The 22,450-nt window shown below is 39.9% G+C and overlaps 1 protein-coding gene across 4 annotated transcripts; it reads right to left on the bottom strand.

Moving 5' to 3' along the window:
• RSRC2 (arginine and serine rich coiled-coil 2) lies at positions 1–22,370 on the bottom strand. Of its 4 annotated transcripts, none has more exons than XM_017890316.1 (11): positions 22,209–22,369; positions 17,930–18,086; positions 16,863–16,906; positions 15,990–16,067; positions 14,333–14,545; positions 12,724–12,927; positions 10,602–10,724; positions 7,023–7,102; positions 4,229–4,458; positions 2,208–2,297; positions 1–980 (listed from the first exon to the last, which is right to left on the bottom strand). In XM_017890316.1, exons 4-11 carry the CDS (start codon positions 15,995–15,997, stop codon positions 801–803), a joined length of 1,128 nt encoding a protein of 375 aa, XP_017745805.1. In that variant the 5' UTR covers positions 15,998–16,067; positions 16,863–16,906; positions 17,930–18,086; positions 22,209–22,369; the 3' UTR covers positions 1–800. The 4 variants fall into 4 exon arrangements, with proteins under 4 accessions (XP_017745805.1, XP_017745794.1, XP_017745777.1 ...); XM_017890305.1 differs by having other exon boundaries at positions 4,229–4,461; positions 22,209–22,351; XM_017890288.1 differs by lacking the exon at positions 15,990–16,067 and having other exon boundaries at positions 4,229–4,461; positions 14,333–14,523; positions 22,209–22,370.
• Positions 22,371–22,450: the final 80 nt, after the last annotated feature.

Raw genomic sequence — 22,450 nt, 5'->3', positions numbered from 1 at the left:
TTGTCATAAGGCACTTTATTAAAATAAAAGTGCTTACATCCCTTTAATGCATTAATCTATTTCCTGAATAACACATGTAATATTTGACAAATACTGAATACCAAGTCTGTCCCTTATAATAGGAAAACATACTATTTTAATAAGTTTTCTCCTCCCACCTTTTACATTTTTGCTCACCATGGTATTGCCTGTAGTATAGTTAACTGGCCTTAAAAGGGCCAGGGTGGGGTGATTTCTAGCTAGTGTTTTCTAACAGCAATTGCCAAATGCTACAGAAACCATAAAACAAATTCAAAGAAACCTCCCAGGTAACTTAAATTAACACCAGTTTTGAGAAAACCATTTTTATTATCATCACCACCCAGCTTATCTGTGCTGGATTATGTACCAAATGGCCAGATCTTCTAAAGAACATCTACATAACATTTCTTTCATGTTTCAAGAGATGAAAATAACTGTACAAGGTTAAGTACAAAAGTACACAAGACAGCGGACACGAAAAAATCCATGTATGAGATTTTATCCCCACCTGCAGCTTTTATATATTTGAAAAGTAGAATTCATGAACTAAAAAATATTGTCCTTCTATAGTCCTGTCAAGTTTAATGGAAGTGGGTTTAACCTGATTACAACACTAACACCAGTATCACTGATCTGATATTTACAAAAATTTGTATTTTTCAATAAATTAAAGTCAATGCAACACCCATGCAAGCTAGAATGCTAGCTGTTTGGTGAACAAGGACCTGACATCAGAACAAGAAGTCTATAAGTCCCAAACTTTACAAGTGTCATCATTTTCAAACTGCATCCATTCCTCGCATTGAAGATGTGAAACCCAAACCCATTCCTCTTTGTGTGTGGGTCTGTGATCTTGCCATTTCATACTGAGCATCTAAATTTCGAAATACTTCTTCCTGTTGCTTCAGAGTCTTGTAACTTTCTTCATCAACTGAGCTACACCCAGCTTCATCTTCACTCTAAAGATCAGACATAAAACATTACAATAAATTCAGATGAAGATAAATATTCTCTCACTTGACACTTTTTTATTTATTTTTTTGCCTAGTCTGGAGTGCAGTGGTGCCATTCTTGGCTCACTGCAACCTCCAGCTACCGGGATTAAGCAATTCTTATGCCTCAGCCTCCCAAATAGCTGGGATTACAGGTGCACGGCACCACGCCCAACTAATTTTTGTATTTTCAGTAGAGAAGGGGTTTCACCATGTTGGTCAGGCTGGTCTCAAATTCCTGACCTCATGATCCACCCACCTTGGCTTCCCAGTGTGCTGGGATCACAGGCGTGAGCCACCACGCCCAGTCCCAATTTTTGTATTGTCAGTAGAGATGGGGTTTCACAATATTGGTCAGACTGGTCTCGAACTCCTGACCTCAGGGATCTGCCCCCTTCGGCCGCCTAAAGTGTTGGGATTACAGGTGTGAGCTAGACTGACACTATTATTAAATCATAGTTTTGGCTGGGTGCAGTGTGGCTCAGGCCTGCAATCCCAGGACTTTGGGAGGCTGAGATGGGTGGATCACCTCAGGTCAGGAGTTCAAGACTAGCCTGGCCAACATGGTGAAACCTCGTCTCTACTAACAAAACAAAACCAAACCAAAACAAAAAAATATATACTTTTGGGATGTGTATTTGATCTCAATGACTTAATTTCCATTCATTATTAAACACCTCCATAGTACAAGGCAATGTTCTTTCTAGGTCTGGAATATAGCAGAGTGTAACAAAAGTTAACTTTGGTTTAGTAGGTTGGAAAAAACATAGTATGTAGAAGAAGTCAGGGTATAAATGCCACAGAGGAAAGCAAAATAGAAAACGGGGATGGAGGCTGGGCGCAATGGCTCAGAATTGTGATCCAGGGCTTTGAGAGGCTGAGGTGGAAGGACTGCTTGAGCCCCGAAGTTTGAGGCTGCAGCAAGGTATGACTGCACCACTGTACTCCAGTCCGAGTGACAGAGCAAGCAGAGCAAGACTGTGTCTCTCTCACTAAGTGTGTGTGTAGGGAGGACAGTGGGTAGGGGAGATGGGAATGTTTCAGAATGGGATTGCTTGTTGTTTTACAAAAGGTGGTGGGAAAGAACTCAAACATTGACACCTGAGCAAAGATCAGAACTAAGAAAATGAGGGAAGATTAGTGCAGGACGGCTAACAGCTAATGCAAAGATTCCCTGGCACATTTGAAACTCACCTTAATACCCATCAACTTCCTAAATTTGACATTTTGGTCCTTGTTTCCAAAATTCAATTTTTCCCATATTTCAGCAGACTGGGATTTGTCCTGTTAAGAAACATTAAACTTTAACACATGTAAAATTTAAATATATTTTTTAGAACATGAAATAACAATGTCTCAATAAAAAAAACAAATAGCATGGATGGCATTCAATCAATGTAAGTTTAATTATTTCAAGACTTAAGAAACCACAATGCAAAGAAATATAAGAGGTTGGTTATTACTCCTGTAATCCCAGCAGTTTGGGAGGCCAAGGCGGGCAAATCACCTGAGGTCAGGGGGTTGAGACCAGCCTGGCTAACATGGTGAAACTCCGTCTCTACTAAAAACACAAAAAGGTAGCCTGGCATGGTGGTGGGCACCGGTAGACCCAGGGGGGTCTCAGGAGTCTGAGGCAGGAGAATTGCTTGAACCCGGGAGGCAGAGGTTGCAGTGAGTCGAGATCACGCCACTGCACTCCAGCCTGGGCGACAAGAGCGAGACCCTGTCTCAAAAATAATAAAAATAAAAAAATGGATTTTCCTATCATAGTTCTCGCTCCTGATCGGCCCAGTGCTGGAGGGAAGTGGCCGTCTCAGCTCACTTGCAAGACCTCCCGTCCCCTGGGTTTGCGCCCATTCCTCCACTGCCTCAGGCCTCCCAAGTAGCTGGGAACTCACAGGTGCCCGCTCTCGCCGCCTAGTTTTGTATTTTAGTAAAGAGAGTGGGCACCCGTGTTAGCCAGGATGGTCTCCGATCTCTGACCAAAGTCGTGTCTGCCGTCTCGGCCTCCAAGAGTGCTAGGATTATAGATAGGCTTGAGCCACCGTGCTGGCCCCTCCCATAGCCTTTTTTAAGGCATGTCAATTCTTTTGCAAACGTGCATATGGCCATCTGCAATTAATCCCCTCCATTGTCTTTGCAAAATAATGTAAAAAAAAAAAAAAAAAAAAAGTACTCATAATTCTATGAAAATCCTAAACCAAGTAGTCTCTTTTCCTTAATACTATGGTAATATTAATTTTCTTTGAAAGCTTGACTTCAATCAATTATGTTTTATTTAGTATTAACAACTGGCAAATAAGACTATCCTAGCTTTTTATTTTTTGAGACAGGGTCTCAACTCTGTCCCCGAGGCTGAAGTGCAGTGGCATGATTTTTTTTTTTTTGGACCGGGGTCTCACCCCTTCCCCGGGGCGGAAGGTCGGTGGCTTTTTTTTTTTTTTTTTTTTGGAGATGGAGTTTCACTGGAAACTCACTCACTACAACCTCCACCTCCCAGGATCAAGCAATTCTCCTGTCTCAGCCTTCCAAATAGCTGGGATTACAGGGGCACATCACCACGCCTGGCTAAGTGGCATGATCTTGGCTCACTGTACCCGGTGCGTAACAGGCTCAAGCGATTCTCCTGCCTCAGCCTACCATCACACCCAGCTAATTTTTTTTTTTTTTTTTTTTTGAGACAGAGTCTCACTCTGTGGCCCAGGCTGGAGTGCAGTGTCCGGATCTCAGCTCACTGAAAGCTCTGCCTCCCGGGTTCACGCCTTTCTCCTGCCTCAGCCTCCTGAGTAGCTGGGACTACAGGCGCCCGCCACCGTGCCCGGCTAATTTTTTTTTGAATTTTTAGTAGAGACGGGGTTTCACTGTGGTCTCGATCTCCTGACCTTGTGATCCGCCCGCCTCGGCCTCCCAAAGTGCTGGGATTACAAGCGTGAGCCACCACGCCCGGCCTACACCCAGCTAATTTTTAAATTTTCTTTTCAGTAGAGACAGGGTTTTGCCATGTTGACCAGGCTGGTCTTGGACTCCTTGTCTCAAGTGATCTGCTTGCCTCAGTGTCCCAAAGTGCTGGGATTACAGGCATAAGCCACCCGTGTCTGGCCATCCTAGGTTCTTAGAAAGGTAAGCCCCAAGTAATCTTTTTCAATCCAAATTTGTTTTTCTAAGCAATTACTAATTAGGAATAAATGATAGAAGAGCAGAATAAGAGAACTTACCCCTTCTTTCTTGCCCTGCCAAAGCATTTTCCTTTTTTTCTCTTGTTCAGCAAATTTCATTGGATTCACAGCTGCTGGGTTATAGTAGCTAGGAACAGCTATTCCTGTCTCTGCCAAAGCTTTAGCTTGCAGGGCTGCCATCTGAGCTGCCATGGCTATCTGAGGTGTTACTTGTGTTCCTGATGCCAACAGGGCAGCAACATTGAGAACAGAACCTCCAGTAGCTGCAGCTGCTTGAAGAGGGTATAAAAATGGTTTTTAAAACATAAACAAACCTCCAGATTACATTAACAAACGATTTATAAAAAGCTATGAATGTGCAAAAAGGTAGGGTTTTCACAAAATACAAGGAAATGACTGTGTATTAGCTCACAAGTTTTTAGCAAACACTTACTGTGTTTATCGATGGACATATTTCTGCATAAACCCTTGATATACATAAAAACCATTTATTGCCGGGCGCGGTGGCTCACGCCTGTAATCCCAGCACTTTGGGAGGCCAACGTGGACTGATCGCCTGAAGTTGAGAGTTTGAAACCAGCCTGACCAACATGGAGAAACCCCGTTTCTACCAAAAATATAAAATTAGCTGGGCGTGGTGGTACATGCCCGTAATCCCAGCTACTCGGGAGGCTGAGGCAGGAGAATCACTTGAACCCAAAAGGCGAAGGCTGTGGTGAGTCAAGATTGCATCATTGCACTCCAGCCCAGGCAACAAGAGTGAAACTCCGTTATCAAAACAAAACAAACCCATTTATTTACTTTGAGGACAGAGAATTCTGCAAATAGTAAGAAGGTACGATTTCAGTTGAAATGAACTAGTGTCTCTAAGGTATGATCACAAAAAAATAAAACCTTGTATTTTTTTTAATTTATGAAATGTTCTCATGGACATTTTGTTTGATGCTCACATCATATACCTGAAAAACAGTATGCAGGTAAGGCTGGTCGCAGTGGCTCACGCCTGTAATCCCAGCACTTTAGGAGGCCAAGACAGACGGATCACAAGGTCAGGTGTTTGAGACCAGCCTGGCCAACATAGTGAAACCCCATCTCTACTACAAAAAAATTAGCCGGGCGTGGTGGCAGGCGCCTATACTCCCAGGTACTCAGGTGGCTGAGGCAGGAGAATCACTTGAACCCCAGAGGTGGAGGTTGTAGTGAGCCAAGATCGTGGCCAAGATCGTGCCACTGCACTCCAGTACGGGCGACAGTATGAGCCTCCGTCTCCAAAAAAAAAAGGGAACAGTATGCAGGTATTATGTTAAGGCCAAGTTGTTCAATAAAGCCCTGGTATTTCCACTGTGATTGAGGCAGTCCTCTGTAAACAAAGACACCTCTGATTACCTATTTTTGTCAGTCCAGAATATAACCTTAAAAAGTTCTTAACTTACCAACATTATGGGAACCAGCTATGAAAGATTGTAATGATGTATTAAAAACAAAATGGCTATTTGTAAACCTTTGGAGTTTCAAATAAGTGCTACTGTTTACCAGGAATGTAAACAACAACAAGAAACCATCTTCCAGATTAAATTTCATGCCAAATCAATAGTAAGCTCTTGGTCATAATTTTCTTTTCTTTTCTTTTTGTGAGACAGGGTCTCACTCTGTCACCCAGGCTGGAGTGCAGTGGTGTGATCTTGGCTCACTGCAACCTCTACCTCCAGAGTTCAAGCCTCCTGAGTAGCTGGGTCTATAGGCGCATGCAACCACGCCTGGCTAATTTTTATATTTTTAGTAGAGACGGGGTTTCGCCACGTTGGCCAGGCTGGTCTTTTAACTCCTGACCACCTGCCTTGGCCTCCCTAAGTGCTGGGATTACAGGAGTGAGTCACCGAGCCAGGCCTGATACTTTTCAAAATCTGCCATGTTTGTTATGTCTAAAAACTTGATTTCTTGAAAGAGAAATACATATTTCACATCAGTTCACTTTCTTGCACAAACTGCATTTCCAAAATGGTAAAAGATATCTGGGGCTGGGTGTGGTGGCTCACGCCTGTAATCCCAGCACTTCAGGAGGCCGAGATGGGCGATCACCATGGTCAAGAGATCGATGCCATCCTGGTCCAACATGGTGAAAACCCATCTCTACTAAAAATACAAAAATTAGCCAGACGTGGTGGTGTGCACCTGTAGTCCCAGCTACATGGGAGGCTGAGGCAGGAGAATCGCTTGAATCCAAAAGGCAGAGGTTGCAGTAAGCTAAGACCATGCCACTGCGCTCCACCTTGGGCGATGGAGCGAGACTCTGTCTCAACAACAACAAAATCTGCTGTGATGACTACAGTGTTACATAAACAAAAATACTCATTACTAATTTATCAACAAAAATTATCCACATGGACCACATCAGAAACAAGCTACAAAACACTTAAGTAAGAAAACACTAAAATGAACTTTTACAGTGTTCTAATGGGAAGTAGGAATCATAGGTGATTTTCTTCCTATTATTTTCTGTATTTTTCAATTTTTCTACAAAAAGCATGTCAAACTTAGGCTGGGTGCAGTGGCTCATGCCTGCAATCCTAGCACTTTGGGAGGCTGAGGCAGGAGAATTGCTTAAGCCCGAGATCAAGAATAGTCTGGGCAACACAGTGAAAGGTCCTCTCTACAAAAAGTAACTAAGAAAACAACTAGCCATGCATGGTGATGTGGGCCTGCAGTCCCAGCTACTTGGTAGGCTGAGTGGGAAGGATCACAGAATAACAGAGCAAATCCCTGTCTGAAAAACAAAAAAACCTGAAAGAGTTCAAATCGAGATGACTAAAAAAGAATTAAAAAAAAAAATTACCTGCAGCTATTTCTTGTTGTTTTTGTTTTTCAACCATTTCCTTTTCTCGCTGCTCTTGTAATTTCTTTGCCCTTTCCAACCTGCAAAAATAATTTCAATAAATTTAAAATAACACAATATAAAACCATTATGTATATATCTCTCTATATGTGCATGTACAGAGACAAGCCAATTTCCATAAAATTTTAAATTTTTAGCATCCCTCTGCCACTGATAACCCATATGTGAAGAAAAAGCAATCATTCTTAAGATAGTATAAGTTACATTTGAAGAATACAACAACAGTGGTTTTAAACATTTTTGAATTGACTAGTCAGAAATGGGCATAGTTTTTATATGCAGTTCCAATTAACAAGTGAAAAAAAATTACATCTTGCAAATAACATTGAAAGCTGAGTAAATTTTAGAGCATGGTAAGTAGTAAATAAATTTACAGAATTATCTAAATGTTTCTTGAGGGAGAACAAACCAGCCAATCAAGACATTCAGATAATTTTTTATATTAAACAGCCCTTAGTGAAGTCTTCAATTTAATAAAAATCAAAAAGTCAAAACTAAAAGGTCAAGCAAACCTTGCCATTCTCTGTAATCTAATAAAATGGGAAGTAAACTTCTCTAAATTAGGAAATTACTTCTAGCAGTTGAAGAAATTTATCATTTGCAAAGGAACTGGTAACATGAAACACAAATTCATCCCAAAACAAAAATGAATTTTTTTTTTTTTTTTGAGACAAGAGTCTCACTCTGTCGCCCAGGCTGGAGTGCAAAGGCACGATCTTGGCTCACTGCAACCTCTGCCTCCCCGGTTCAAGCGATTCTCCTGCCTCAGCCTCCTGTGTAGCTGGGATTACAGGCATGCACCACCATGCCCAGCTAATTTTTGTATTTTTAGTAGAGACGGGGTTTCACCAACGTTGGTCAGCCCGGTCTCAAACTCCTGACCTTGTGATCCGCCCGCTTTGGCCTCCCAAAGTACCGGGATTAGTGAGCCACCGTGCACGGCCCAAAATTGAATTCTTGTTCATTCTATTAACTCTATTAAATGAGTAGGGTGCATACTCATTAAATTCACTAACGAGAGTATGCACACTAAACAAGCTATATGTTAAGTTTACTCTTTCTATATAGCAAATAACAAGTAACATTATCTTCACAACGAATTCCTGAAAGAGAAACTCTTTACTCCATAAGGATTCCCTCATTTATCAATCAAGCCAAATGCCACTAATGCCCTCTGTAATGTAGTATAAAGGGGACAGGAAATTTAACAAGCTATAATTTTTATTCCCTTTTATGAAGCACATATGCATGGAAGGCATAGCATAGCATAGGCTTGATTTTGTCCTTGAAAATAAGTCTATAAATTAGGAGTAACAATAAAATGTAGGTCACAGGCCGGGCAACGTGGCTCATGCCTGTAATTCTACCACTTTGGGAGGCCAAGGTGGGAGGATTGCTTGAGGCCAGCAGTTTGAGATCAGCTTGGCCAACATGCCAAAACCCTTCTTTATTAAAAAGAAAACAAAAATTAGCTGGGTGTGGTGATGCGCATCACTAATCCCAGCTTCTTGGGAGGCTGAGGCACCAGAATTGCCTGAACCCAGAAGGCAGGGGTTGCAGTGAGCCGAGATCGCACAGCTGCCAGTCTGGGCAACAGAGCGAGACTCTATCTCAAAAAAAAAAATAAGTAAATAAAATAAAATAAAAAATAAAAAAAGTAGGTCACAGATCTGAAATCTATTTCCTAAAGTTTTAAATCCCGACATTTAAGACCAAAAAAGAAACCAATATAAAAGGTCCATACATGGTAGTTTCTTATTAACAAAAAAATTCTCCAGATTTCAAGGTAGTAAATAATCTGATATTCTGAAATTAAAGGACTACATTTAAAACTTTATCTGAAAGATCACCAAGTAGTCTACGTCAATGAAATGTTAGATGCTATTAACAGCTTCACTTTAAAAAAATCCAAAAACGCAAACAGGTTAGACTTACGGCATTCAAGTAAATAACTTAAGGGCTTAAAAAATATTTGTCAGAGTTAATGAAATTACAATCCAGTATAAATTAAATCTGATTTTATAATAAATTATTTCCTAATCTACTGATACTAGTTTTAGAAAGACGGTATGAGTGACTACAACTGGTTGCATTAAAATGTCCATTGAAGATTTGGAATTAATACCATTCACTAAGGTGAATGGAAAGAAGGGGTGAGCTCACACTTTTGCTGCTGTTCAGCTGCAGTTTCTGTCAGGCTGGGTTCCCAGGGCAGCACATCAGGTTACATTGTGTTACCAGCCTGGGCAACATAGGGAGACCCCGTCTTCTCTACAAAAAATACAAAAATTAGCCAGGCATGCCTGTGATCCCAGCTACTTGAGAGGCTGAGGTAGGAGGATTGCTCGGGCCCAGGAATTCAAGGATGCAGTAAGCCGTCATCATGTGCCACTGCACTCCAGCCTGGGCAGGACCCTGTCTCAAAAAACAAAACACCTTAATTTTGTAAAGAGAGAAAAAAAATCAAAATCTACAAAGTCTATTTTTCAAAATATGGGAAATGCTGCAAATAAGTGCTTGGATTTCATTTTAGTTTTTGCCTCTCTATGAGGCAGTTCTCTGAATAGTTTTGCAGATTTCAATATATAGCTGCGCCGTGTGTGGTTGCACCATTACTCATCTTTGAAACAGCAGAAAATTTATTTGTGTGTTGTGTGTGTGTGTATGTGTGTGTGTGTGTGTATCTTTTTTGAGACTGAGTCTTGCTCTACTGCCCAGGCTAGAGTGCAGTGGTGCGATCTCAGATCACTGCAACCTCTGCCTCATGGGTTCAAGCAATTCTTGTGCCTCAGCCTCCAGAGTAGCTGGGATTACAGGTAACCGCCACCACGCCCAGCTAATTTTTATATTTTTAGTAGAGACGGGGTTTCACCATGTTGGCCAGGCTGGTCTCCCAACTCCTGACCTCAAGTGATCCGCCCGCTTCGGCCTCCCAAAATGCTGGGATTATAGGCGTGACCCACTGCACCCAGCCGAAACAGCAGAAAATTAAAACAAAACAAAACAAAACAAAAACACAATGATCTCCCATAGTTATCAGGAATAAAACTTACAAGATCAAAGAAATTGGCTTATAATGTATTATCTGTTATTTGCCATCTTCAAAATAATAATATTGACAAAATTTTACTTACTGTTTCAGGTATTTTGTCTATTTGAGGGAGAAAAACAAAAAGTAAAGGAAAAGTCATCTTAGATGAGAAAATAATAGTTCTTGAACCAGATTTAAGACTCAAAAAAAAAGTTTCAAATGCAAACAAAATATTTGGGAGTCTAACTTTGAGAAAATGAAATCAGTCAAATCACGAAGAAAAACACAGAAATTGTAGACATCTCAATCTTTTAGTTGTGCAAATGTTTATGAGAATTAAACTATTTACATAGTTCTAGATCACAAATATGCCACCATATTATTAAAGTATGTAAATCATTCTCTTACTGAAAGCATTCATCTTATCTACACAATTGAGCATTTATTTGAAGGTGAACAGGAACAAATGAATTAAGAAATATACACACCTTCTAGCTAAAGCTTCTTGTGCATCCATTGCTGTGTTTCTGCCTCTGAAGGGAGGTGGACTTGGAGTCCGGCTTAAACTTCTGCTAAATCTTCTCGGCTTTTCAATTCTCTTCTTTCTATCTCTGTAGTAAATCATATTTCATATGTCAAATTATGGCCGAATCATAACTATTTTGTTAATAAGAAATCAATTATATTTACATAGTTCAACAAAAATCTCAATGATACAAAACATTTGCATTTTGAGATGCAAAAAATTTAAACATCTCTGTTACAGCTGAACTCACTGGAAACAATTGTTTCCAACTCCCTCATCCCTTTTTAAGAGACAGGGTCTCACCATGCTGCCAAGCCTGGCCTCCGGTGATCCTCCTGCCTTAGCCTCCAGAGTACACAGGTCTACAAGCATGCCCCATTGCATCTGGCTGTTTCCAATCTTTTGCAAAGTATATCCAATGTTTCAAAAGCTAGCCTTATACATTAGTCATTTTGTGCTTGTGTAGGTCAGTATGTACACCACAGGAATCATTCCTACATATTTTCATCTATAGTGAATTTGTAGGTATTTTCAAAATAAAAGTTATTAACCACTAAAACTAGATGTCTGGGTGGGTGCGGTGGCTCATGCCTATAATCCTAGAACTTTGGGAGGCTGAGGTGGGCGGATCACCTGAGGTCAGGAGTTCAAGACCAGCCTGGCCAACATGGTGAAACCCCGTCTCCACAAAAACACAAAAATTAGCCATGCATGATGGCGGGTACCTATAATCCCAGTCACCCGGGAGGCTGAGGCAGGAGAATCGCTTGAACCCAGGAGGCAGAGGTTGTAGTGAGCCAAGATTGTGCCATTGCACTCCAGCCTGGGCGACAGAGTGAGACTCCATCTCAAAACAAAAAAACTAGATGTCAGTGACCAAAAAAGCACTTAAAAAAAATTTCTTAATTGGTAAGGTTCAAATTAGTAAACTACTACAAACTAGAACCACTGAGTAAAAATTCATACTGATTTAATAAAGATCAAACAAGTGATAAATCATAAAAACCAAGTTACTATATAAGTACAGGTCCCTTTTTAAATGTGTATTTCAATCTTTCACACATCGACCTAAGTTGCAATAAATTAACAAAAGAGTTAGTATACTACTGTCTTATGCAAACAAGCAGAGAATAATGCATTCGTTGAAGAACATTTATAATTAGTTTTCCTCCTGTGCTCTTTATTGTACACTTCCTATCTCAGCAAAGCCTCCTCCCACCAATCAAGATAATCTAAATTGTGTTCATTTACAAACAAAATCTGAGGTAGTTTGCACCATACAGTGGGTTAAGCACACGGATGAAATTTGCATTTAGATATATATGAAACCTGGTCCTGGCTCTAGCACTTAATGATATTGTTTTGGAATTCTGGGGCATATTTCTTAAAAGTCTTTAAGCATGATAGACTTACCTTTCAACATGGTGGTTCTGAGAACTAGATGAGCTAACACAGGCAAAGACTTCTAGCATACAGCATATGGTAAGTATGCAAAATAGATTTCAGTTGTTTGTGAAAATAAAATAAATACAGCGAATCCAGTGTTGAACACAACTGAATTTCTTTGTTAAGACAGGATTCACTCCTGTCACCCAGGCTGGAGTGCAACAGCACGATCTTGGCTCATTGCAATCTCTGCCTTCTGGGCTCAAGCGATTATCCCACCTCAGCCTCCCAAGTAGCTGGGATCATAGGTGTGTGTCATCACGCCAGGCTAATTTTCATATCTTTTGTAGAGATGGGGTTTCACCATATTGCCCAGGCTGGTCTTCAACTCCTGAGCTCAAAAAATCTGCTCGCCTCATTGGGATTACAGGTGTAAACCACTACATCTAGCCAACAACTAGATTTTAATAGGCCTATTCATACTTGCATTTCGCAAGAGATTTATCAATCACACGAGAATATTTGTGAATGCTATTCAAGTGACTAGGTCTGTTCTTCATATGTTAGGTAATGACTAAAATAATTTATAATCTATAAATAAAATTGTGACCCACAATTTTTACATTCTCTTACTGACAGAAGATAAATGGACTCTCTGAGGTTCCTATTAAATTTTATGCAGGATGATGGTCACCTACCGACTCCTACTCCTTGTCCTACTCCTGCTTCTAGTCCTATGCCTGTGTCTTGATCTTGAGCGTGAACGAGACCTGATCCGCCGTTTCCTTTCCCTGCTTCTGGATCTTGATTTCTTCCTCTCTCTGCTTCTGGATCGAGATTTCTTCCGCTCCCTACTCCTGGAACGAGACTTCTTCCGCTCCCTGCTTCTACTACGATGGCGTCTGAAATTAAAGTGCACAAATTTGTAATTACTTAAGCGTTGTGCTGTTTCACTTATATCCATCATAAATTAGTCATTTGTAGTAATGCAAATAAGACAAGCAAGTAACTGCACTATATTATTTACAGAAAAAAGTGAGATTTTCAAAGGAAATAAACTAAAAATGAACTCTTCATTTTGTTTGATAATTTGTCCTAGAACATAGTAAAGCTATTAACATGTCAAAAGTGTTCAATGCATTTTACCCAAATTTAAGCTTCCATTTAATACTCTTCCCACAGTAGTTACAAAGCTTAATACTTCAGTTTATCTACTGAAAATTTTAGTCTGATACCACACACACCCCATAGCATTCTCCAAAAAATACCCCACCAAAAACCATTCACAAATTTGAGCTGTGGTCCAGTTTCTCAAAAATCTTTTTATCTATACTCCAACATCAAAAAAATCTAATTGCAGTCTAGCAGCAAACACCTTCTACATCACATCGATGATGCAAAAGGACTGTTTATTGGCTTAAACCACACAGTTTAACAATATGATTTTTTCAGTGCCAGACAGATTAAGTGGTTAAAAATCTCAGCTGGACAGAGTGACTCACTCCCGAAATCCCAGCACTTCAGGAGGCCAAGGCCGGCCGGCACATTGCTTGAGCCCAAGAATTCGAGAACAGCCTGCACAACATGGCCAAAACCTGGCTCTACAAAAAATACCAAGAGATTAGCTGGGTGTGGTGGCGCATGTCTGTGGTCTTAGCTGCTCAGGAGGCTGAGGTTGGATCACTTGAGCCCTGGAGGCCAAGAGGCTGCAGTGTGCTGAGAGCACACCACTGCACTCTAGTTAGGACAACACAGAGACCATCTCAAAAAAGAAAATCTAGGCCGGGTGCGGTGGCTCACACCTGTAATCCCAGAACTTTGGGAGGCTGAGGTGGGTGGATCACCTGAGATCAGGAGTTTGAGACCAGCCTGGCCAGCAGGGTGAAACCTCATCTCTACTAAAAATACAAAAACTAGCCAGGCATGGGTAGCACATGCCTGTAATCCCAGCTACTTGGGAGGCTGAGATAGGAGAATTGCTTGAACCCAGGAGGCAGAGGTTGCAGTGAGCTGAGATCACACCGCTGCACTGCAGCCTGGGCAATACAGCGAGACTCTGTCTAAAAAAAAAAAAAAAGAAATCTAGGCACTTAGTTGAGATTTAGTCATCCCTTATCCCCCGTTTTTGCATGATGAGAAAGCAAAGCACAAAGCCCAAAGGAAGACGACAACACCACAAACCCAAACAAACGAACAAGAAAAACTCCCTAATTACGATTTTTTTTTGGGTGTTGCTGGGTTGATGAGAAACTTTACGTAACTCATATCTTGTTAGAAGGTACTAAATTATAATACAAAATGACTTACCTTTCACGAGACCTAGATCTTGAGTGACTTCTGCCTCTTGATGACTTTCTTTCTTTGCGTTTGTGCCTGTCCTCACCATTTTCAGATGAATTTAGTCGTTCTCTTCCTTTATCAGAAGAATGTTCTTTGTCATTATGTTCCTCAGACTTGTGTTTCTTAGAGGATTTATCTTTGGATTCATGTCTTCTTGCCTGTTTTAAGAAGAAGTTGGTTCTTTCAGGAAAATAGTGCAACAAAGAGAGTTAGTATGGGTATCAGTAGACAAAAATGTTGTGATGCAACATTAGTAACCTTAGGAGTGTGTGGCAAATAAAAAAAAATGATCTAGTTTCACAACACCCAAATGTTGCAGATGTAATTACTATTTTTTTTTTTACTATAAACACCCAAAATGTAGTTCCTCCCCAAAATATTTTCAATACAACCGAAATAATGATTTTTAAAGTTGAAATATTGAAAAGCCATTATGCCAGACAAAAGAGGAATCCCTTATGTTTATCTAAAAGAATACAGACCATGTATATACATCAACTTCTAAATCCAGAGTACATAATATTAAGTAATGGAGATAATGACACAAAAAGTGCACCAGAAACGCATTTCAATTAGTATAATTATTACTAAGTACTAATATTTTCTATAATTTCAAATTATTTTACACAGAGATGCAGTATCCCTTTTATAGTTATACTGCCTGCTACATCCTCTACAAGACAGCTCTTGATTTTCCTCCCAATGTCTAAACTGTGAAGGAATCACTTTTCATCTTGCAGTATCCCAATAGGCTTGGAGGAGTATTACATTTCATGTACCTAGGGTAGAAATGGCAACTGTATGTTTTAATTTTAAAGAAACCAAACTAGGTATAACAATTAATCCACGTGCCATCACACAAGACATACTGCCCCATACTTTAAAAGACCAAGGCCTTCACATGTGCATTCAGAGACTCAGCTAAAATTAACTGCATAATCAAGTCTCATCCTAACAAATACCAAAGTAGAAGTGCTACATACTATAGTTCCCTACAGGAAGATCTGTCAAATTCATCTTGTAGCTAAAGCTTAAAATCCTAGACATCTCTGAATCACTAAATTTTAAATCTGGAAGGAAACTCACATCCTCTAACTTAATCCCTTTATTTTATGTATAACTAACATCTAAAGTTACAAAGCTACATGGGTGAGCTGAACCTATATCCCATATTTTTCTGATGCCCAGGCTACCACTTTTCCACTGTAATAAGACACTACTGTTTCCCAAAAGGCCATAGCATGTTTCTTTGCACTCACGATTAATGTTTCTTAGAAATAAAACTTGGCCAATCATTTTGGAACATGCATGATGATACAGCTGAAAATGATCATAGTATGTAATTTATTATTTGCAGAAAAATAAGAGACCTGGAGACACAACTAAATTTTAGTTTCATTGCCAGTTCTCTATATGAGCTTAGAAAAGAAATTTTTCTTGGTTTTGCTATAAAGAGGCAGACTGGAAAAGTCTTAAGTGGTTAAACTTCTAAAGGTTTTAAAGTTTATTTCAAACCAGTTTTTCAAACATAACATTACTATTAATTTATAAAAAAAACATTAAAACCCTTAACTGATTTAAGATATATTTAAGGGAAATAGGAGTTTGAATGACTAATAGTTACCTTATCATGAAGTAGGCTTATTATTTTGCTATCTGAGTCTGCAGCGTCTTCAGTTCAGTCTCTTCGCGCATTAGCACGCTGAGTATGATTTATTATAGAAATGTTATCATGTGAGCTAAACAAAATAGTCATTTTCACAAAAACTCTCCTAAATTAAAAATTTAACAGAGCTTCCATTAGGGGAAGAGGTGAAGTCCCTGCCCACACTTGTTTTAGAAGTCCCTTGCCCAGCCCCCACAACTCTTCTTCCTTTCTGGCTAATACTTCTACTCTTACTTATTGGCTCATTCCTGTCTTCTCAGGTGGGTCAACAAGTAACTCCTCTGCAATAGAGCTGTTGCCTTTCATTTTCCTCAAGTTTTGGTGTCACCGCCACCTTTTCAGCTGTCCCTCACTCAAACCTTTATTTCAAAATTCAATACTATTAGGGAAACTGAACTAGTTTGCAAAAGAAAAAACTCCTGTTATCATTCATAAAGAAAAAGCAGTCCACAGATATCTAGGGTATTGCTATGTAAAGATGATTGCTGTTTAAAAATCCTGAGCAACTCTCAGGCACCAGGAGACTCGGGACCTCAAATTAATGGAAGCTCTGTGTGACAGGCCTAAAAAAACCAATCATATTCTTCATATGAAATTTTTATTGTGAGTATTTTCACAATATAATAAAATTAAGGTTTTGAAGGTACTTTTCACATAAACATCTTCTTCAAAAATGATGAATAAAAGTCATGCTTATTTTATAACCCAATAAACCTTTTAAATTTCAAGTTTGGTACTTACCTTGACAAATGTCTTATATTCATACAAATCTTTCTACCAGACACTTTACAAGTATTTTAAAGTACCTATTCACTACAAAGTGTTAATTACCTCTTTGCTTCTGCTCCGGCTCCTGTGTTTTCTTCCTTCATTATCTGTGAATACACACCAAAATATTCACCATAAACAAAGTTGGAGAAACATCTCATCTCAAAAAACTCAACGCTGGAGAAAAATGACTCCCATTAGTCTTCTTCCAATGACTAATTTTTTTATGGCACAGGTGGGATTATTCTACATTAATACAACACATATGTGAAACAAATCAAGAAATCTGAGCAAACCAGGATATAAAGCAACTTAGATACATCTTTTAAACAGTCATAGACTTTTAGTATTTTACATACATTCTGACCAGCCCATCTAGTTTCCTAGTCTATAGCAAATTCATAAGGGGGTTTAGTAGAGAGAGGTAAGCCATTAAGAAAAATAAAAACAAGGCTGAGCACGGTGGCTCACACCTATAATCCCAGCACTTTGGGAGGTCGAGGCGGGCGGATCACGAGGTCAGGAGATCGAGACCATCCTGGTTAACACGGTGAAACCCCATCTCTACCAAAAATACAAACAATTAGCCTGGCATGGTGGCAGGCGCCTATAGTCCCAGCTACTCGGGAGGCTGAGGCAGGAGAACAGCGTGAACCCGGGAGGCGGAGCTTGCAGTGAGCTGAGATCCCGCCACTGCACTCCAGCCTAGGCAACTGAGCGAAACTCCGTCTCAAAAAAAAAAAAAAAAAAGAAAGAAAAATAAAAACGAAAGAAAATAAACAGGCTGAATTATATTTGATACGTTCCAACATGGCGAAACCCTGTCTCTACTAAAAATACAAAAATTAGCTGGGCTTGGTGGCGCATGCCTGTAATCCCAACTACTCAGGAGGCTGAGGCCGGAGAATTGCTTGAATCTAGGAGATGGAGGTTGCAATGGGCTGAGATTGTGTCAATTTTTGTATTTTTGCTCCCGGCCTCAGGTGATCTGCCTGCCTTGGCCTCCCAAAGTGCTGGGATTACAGGCTTGAGTCACCACGCCCGGCCAACAAACTAAACGTATGTCTTCTTATACAACAGGTCTACATATCTTATATAAATGCTGATATACCACCTCTAAGAATTCATACCTGACTTTCTTTTTCTTTCTCTTGACCTTGATCGTGATCTTGAATAATGATGTTTTGAAGCTCTAGGAGAAACAGATACATCTGACTGCTCTTTTTTCTTATCTCTATCTGGTGATGTCTTTTCTGGGGCTAGTCCATCTCGTTCTGTATCACTAGCCTAAAAGTTTAAAAACAAATGATTAAAGTTCTTAATTACATTTTAAATGTTTTCAATTTCTTAAAAGAGGGGACAAAGGAAGGGAAGATAGTCCCCCACATCAATAAATCAGAATGCCTGCTTTCCAAATAAATAAATATGCTTTGTACACTAGTAAGCCTGAATGACTTGAAATGACGAACCTGATACTAAAGCGAGACCTACATATTTAGACTGATGTATCTTTAGTTTTCTAACGATTATTTTTATAACTTTTAAAACATGGGGTGGAGTAGGGGAGGAATAAGGTCTCCAAGTATTTCCAATAAGCATTTAAGCAGAGAAAATACAGTCCTTTTTAGATGTGTGAATGCATTTAACTGACTTTACCAATACTTTTAAATTAGCATACATGTCAAACATCAAAATGAGTTGTTAAAGCTTAAAGATACTCAAGACCATAAAATCTTAAAACAGAATGCCTTTAAAATATTATAAAATAATAAACAGAAAATTAACTTACCAAAGTGAGAACCTCATCTTAATGTCATAACCCTCTAATGAAAACAGCCCCTTGGCACAGTGTTGCTGCAAAATATGGTCTGCCTCTCCTCACATGTGCTCTGGGCTATGAAAATATTAAGTTGTTTCTGCTTTAAAGCACTTTGTAAGTAATTATTACAATATAAATTTTACAAGTTTCAACTAATGTGGAAGGTAGACAATGGTAGGCTATCTGACCAGAGAAGATAATATGAAAATAAAATAATTGATACACCTGGGGAATTGATTACTTAGGAAAGGTTTGCAAGCTATGGTCCTCATCCTGTTTCTGTATGGCCTTGAGCTAGGAATGGTTTTTACATTTTTTTTTTAAAGTAGTTTAGGCATATTTAATAAATAACTTCAGTAAATAGCACTGTAAAGAGTGAACTGTTAAAACTAAAGGCACTTAAAAGGCCAGTGCTGTGGCTCATGCCTGTAATCCTAGCATTTTGGGAGGTTGAGGTGGGTGGATAACCTGAGGTCATGAGTTTGAGACCAGTCTAGCCAACATGGTAAAACCCCGTTTCTACTAAAAACACAAAAATTAGCTGAGTTTGGTGGGGTGTGCCTGTAATAGCAGCTACTCAAGAGGTTGAGACAGGAGAACGGCTTGAACCCAGGAAGCAGAGGTTGAAGTGAGCTAAGATTGTGCTACTGCCCCTCCAGCCTGGGAAAGAATGTGACAGAGACTACACATGGCCCACAAAGCCAAAAATATTTACCATCCAGCTCTTTACAGAAACAGTTTATGGACTTTTCACAACATCAGAAGGAATCTGGATTGAATAAATAGGGAATCGATAGTCTTCAGCAGAAGGAATCACATTAGAGAACTTCCTCCTTTAGGAAGATTAGTCCAGAAAATGAATACCAAATATCAAGTACAATGAATGGGTATATTGTATTTTAACAAATGAAGTTGTGAGAGGTCAGGTTACTTCAACAAGTATTTACTGAGGGTCAAATACGTGCCAAAACCAATGCTAGACTTAGGGAATAAAGTAATAAATTAAAAAAAAGAAAGGTTTTGCAGTTCAATTATGAGGTGAAAGACATAAATTACATGTTTTCTCTAACAATGGTATAAAAGAACAGTAAGAAATAAAAGAAAGTAACTACCAGGGAGGCTCTCATGCCAGCATATTGTATACGTACTTATTTCTCCAGTCTGGGTGACTTCTGGAACCACAAAATTTTTATGCCGAAAGGTTTTCATCCCTTATAATAATAGAGTTCAACTTTGTCGTTTCACAGATGAGATCCAGCAACATTAGCTGACTTGCTTAAAATACTGCATCTCCATGATGCTGTATTATTAAGGACGATTCTGATTTTTCACAATGAACAGTGGACACTTGGATTTTTTCATCATTATCCTTAAGGACTATTTCAGACTCATCCACTACTTGCTAAGTGTTTGTACAGCTTACACTTAGTAAACAGAAGTGATCTCAAAAATTTTAAGCACCGCTATCACTTCTCTCAGTGCATGACACTTTCTGTCAGAGATAGAATTCCTTAACTACTGGCAAATCCCATTTACTTTTGCAGAGAACAAGACTAGAATCGAAAGCAACCCTTGCACGGAAAAGTTAGGCAGTTTTCAGGCAATGGTTTATCTAACTTTAACTTTATGCTTAACATCACAAAGCTAGGCAACAGAGAAACCTTCCTGTGACACAGGCTAACCTAAACTTACATCAACCATTTTCATCTGTAAAATATACTACGGAGCCACAACAAAAACCATCTTAACACTAAACAGACAGGAATGACATGTGGTCATTGAGGCCATGGAAAACTTTTATTTCCCTGAGGATATTTTATAGTAGCATAATACAGGGAAAAAACCACCAACAACTGAATATTAAAATTGCTCTGAAATTATCTAAGCTTTAATTTAGTACGAATCTATGCGTACACATAAACGTTAACTGCAAAACAGCCTTCTATTCCAGCACTGGCTCTACGAGGCAGCCACTTTGGTTTCTTATCACTTACATTTTGTTGCAAACTCTAATAAGGGCTCGAAACATAGTAGACAAATCTTTTTCCACTGCGAAGAAGGTAAGCACTAGATTGAATACTAGGCCACTTCTCCAGGGGATTGTCTTTTTATTGAACAAGGCACAGCATAAGTACATGTTTGAATTCACTTTTTAAAATATTGGAACCTGGGCGGGCGCGGTGGCTCACGCCTGTCATCCCAGCACTTTGGGAGGCCGAGGCGGGTGGATCATCTGAGGTCAGGAGATCGAGACCAGCCTGTCCGACATGGTGAAACCCCGTCTCTACTAAAAATACAAAAAAATCAGCCGGGTGTGGTGGTGGGCGCCTGTAACCCCAGCTACTTGGGAGGCTGAGGCAGGAGAATCGCTTGAACCCGGGAGGCGGATGTTGCAGTGAGCCAAGATCGCGCCATTGCACTCCAGCCTGGACAAGAGCAAAACTCCGTCTCAAAAAAACACAAAAAAACCCTGCAACCCAAGAAAAATAGTATTACTCTTTAAGTATACTAAGGCCCAAAACACTAAACAAAGGAAAACAGTAAGTAAAAACGAGTCTAAACTCAATCAACTAGATATTGGAAGGGTAGGGAGTGGAAGAAAATCATCTGCCTAATACCAGGCATTCCAATTATTGGGAAGAGCAAACTTTAAAATTATCACTACGTTTAGGAGTCATAATTATTACGGAAAATGATATAATTTTTTAGTAAAAAGGAATGCAAAATCTTTACATTTTCCTTTTAACGGAATAAAAATAAAGTAAGCACAAAATAATGTGGATCCGTCAGAATTGGGCATCTTATACACACGCAGGCTTATTGTTCAGAATAGGTAATTTACGAACGGTAGCTCCTCTTGGGTCAACGAAGGGTTTAAATTTAAAGGAGCAAGGTCAGTGACAAGACTTAACTATAATTCTTCTCGGACTTCAAATTGATGACATCACGGGCCACTTCAGAAACCGCGCATCAGTCAGAATTGGTAGTTCCACAACCTTTTAAGCTGAATTTTCACTCCTTTTCAGCAATACCTTCCTAGCTCGTTAATACACAATAATAAGGCTTATACTGACAAACACTAATTGGAATTATACAACTAGAAGCATCTCATTGAGCGTACAAAAAAAAAAAATCGCTACAAGTCGCTCTCTTCTGCCACACTATCCCTTAACAGACATCGCCTTTTTGATCCAGTACTTTTCAGAGACCACTCCTGATCGTCTTTCTCTTTCCCAGCCCCTTTCTCCACTGCAAATTCTCAGTCCCTAAAAAACTTAGTATAAATCACTGGCCAGTGTGAATAAGCGAAAATGGAGGAAGTTCAGCGGGCCAAAAGGAACGTAGAATTGGAGAAGAGGTGAGGAAAGTTCTGGAAAAAAAAGGCACTCCCTGCGGCTCCCCACCCCCATCAACACCGCCTTACTTCCCCCTCCCTACAGCAGGCAGCCATGATGGCGGGCGCAGAAGAAGGCCGCGGCGCCATTTTGTCCACACACATACACACGAACAAGGCTCTGAGAGCCGTTCACCCACTCTTTGGAACGTAGTAGAAAAATATCCCTGGCTTTAAACTCAGATTCGGTACCTACCGCCATAGTTCAGAGTCCCGGCCGCTAGAGCGGCGCCTCCACTTGTCGCTCTCAACAGTACCGGCCGCTCCGAAGCTTCGCCTCAGACTAAATCGCTCGCGCGAGAGACCCGGATGGCACAAAGGCGACGAGGCCCGGCGCGTCGCACAGCTTGCTGGGAGTAAAAAGGGCGGTAACAAGAGTTTCTATAACAACGCAATTCGAGGCGGTGATTGGGTGTTCTTTCAAAGGGGCGTGTAAGG

The sequence above is a fragment of the Rhinopithecus bieti genome, unplaced genomic scaffold (assembly GCF_001698545.2).
Source record: "Rhinopithecus bieti isolate Rb0 unplaced genomic scaffold, ASM169854v2 scaffold_574, whole genome shotgun sequence".
NCBI classification, from domain to species: Eukaryota; Metazoa; Chordata; class Mammalia; order Primates; family Cercopithecidae; genus Rhinopithecus; species Rhinopithecus bieti.
This window is presented reverse-complemented; position numbering and strand designations above follow the sequence as displayed.

Coding starts and splice junctions, on each gene's coding strand:
- RSRC2 (XM_017890288.1), bottom strand. Junction 12,928..14,332: donor AGATCTAGGTCTCGTGAAAG/GTAAGTCATTTT, acceptor CTTTAATTTCAG/ACGCCATCGTAGTAGAAGCA. Junction 4,462..7,022: donor ACAACAAGAAATAGCTGCAG/GTAATTTTTTTT, acceptor ACCCTCTTCAAG/CAGCTGCAGCTACTGGAGGT.